The sequence below is a fragment of the Trachemys scripta genome, unplaced genomic scaffold, assembly GCF_013100865.1.
Source record: "Trachemys scripta elegans isolate TJP31775 unplaced genomic scaffold, CAS_Tse_1.0 scaffold_119, whole genome shotgun sequence".
Classification (NCBI taxonomy): domain Eukaryota; kingdom Metazoa; phylum Chordata; order Testudines; family Emydidae; genus Trachemys; species Trachemys scripta.
In genome coordinates, this window is record NW_023260492.1 from 59,071 (window position 1) to 59,580 (window position 510).

The 510-nt window shown below is 68.4% G+C and overlaps 1 protein-coding gene across 1 annotated transcript in view; it reads right to left on the minus strand.

Moving 5' to 3' along the window:
* The window catches only part of LOC117870265 (histone-lysine N-methyltransferase SETD1A-like), a gene marked incomplete at its 5' end in the record, with an annotated part of 10,554 nt that extends 10,044 nt beyond the window's left edge, over window positions 1-510 (minus strand). Inside the window, 1 exon segment of the mRNA XM_034757354.1 lies at window positions 441-510. Coding sequence (XP_034613245.1) covers window positions 441-510 — 70 coding nt within the window.

Here is a 510-nt window from a genome sequence, read left to right on the forward strand (position 1 = left end):
CTGCCAGTGGAGAGCGCCCCCTGCTGAGCCCCCACCGTGCTCCCTGCAGCACGGCGCCCCCTAGTGCCACACTGAGCCAGCCCTGACTGCCAGTGGAGAGCGCCCCCTGCTGAGCCCCCACCGTGCTCCCTGCAGCACGGCGCCCCCTAGTGCCACACTGAGCCAGCCCTGACTGCCAGTGGAGAGCGCCCCCTGCTGAGCCCCCACCGTGCTCCCTGCAGCACGGCGCCCCCTAGTGCCACACTGAGCCAGCCCTGACTGCCAGTGGAGAGCGCCCCCTGCTGAGCCCCCACCGTGCTCCCTGCAGCACGGCGCCCCCTAGTGCCACACTGAGCCAGCCCTGAGTGCCAGTGGAGAGCGCCCCCTGCTGAGCCCTGCCCAGCTCCCTGCAGCACGGCGCCCCCTAGTGGCAACAATGGGAAACATCCCAGTTCTTTTACCTTCCGATTCCTCTTCCTTGTCGCTGTGTGCTGCATCCTCCTCTTCCTCCTGCTCGTCCTCTTCCTCCTC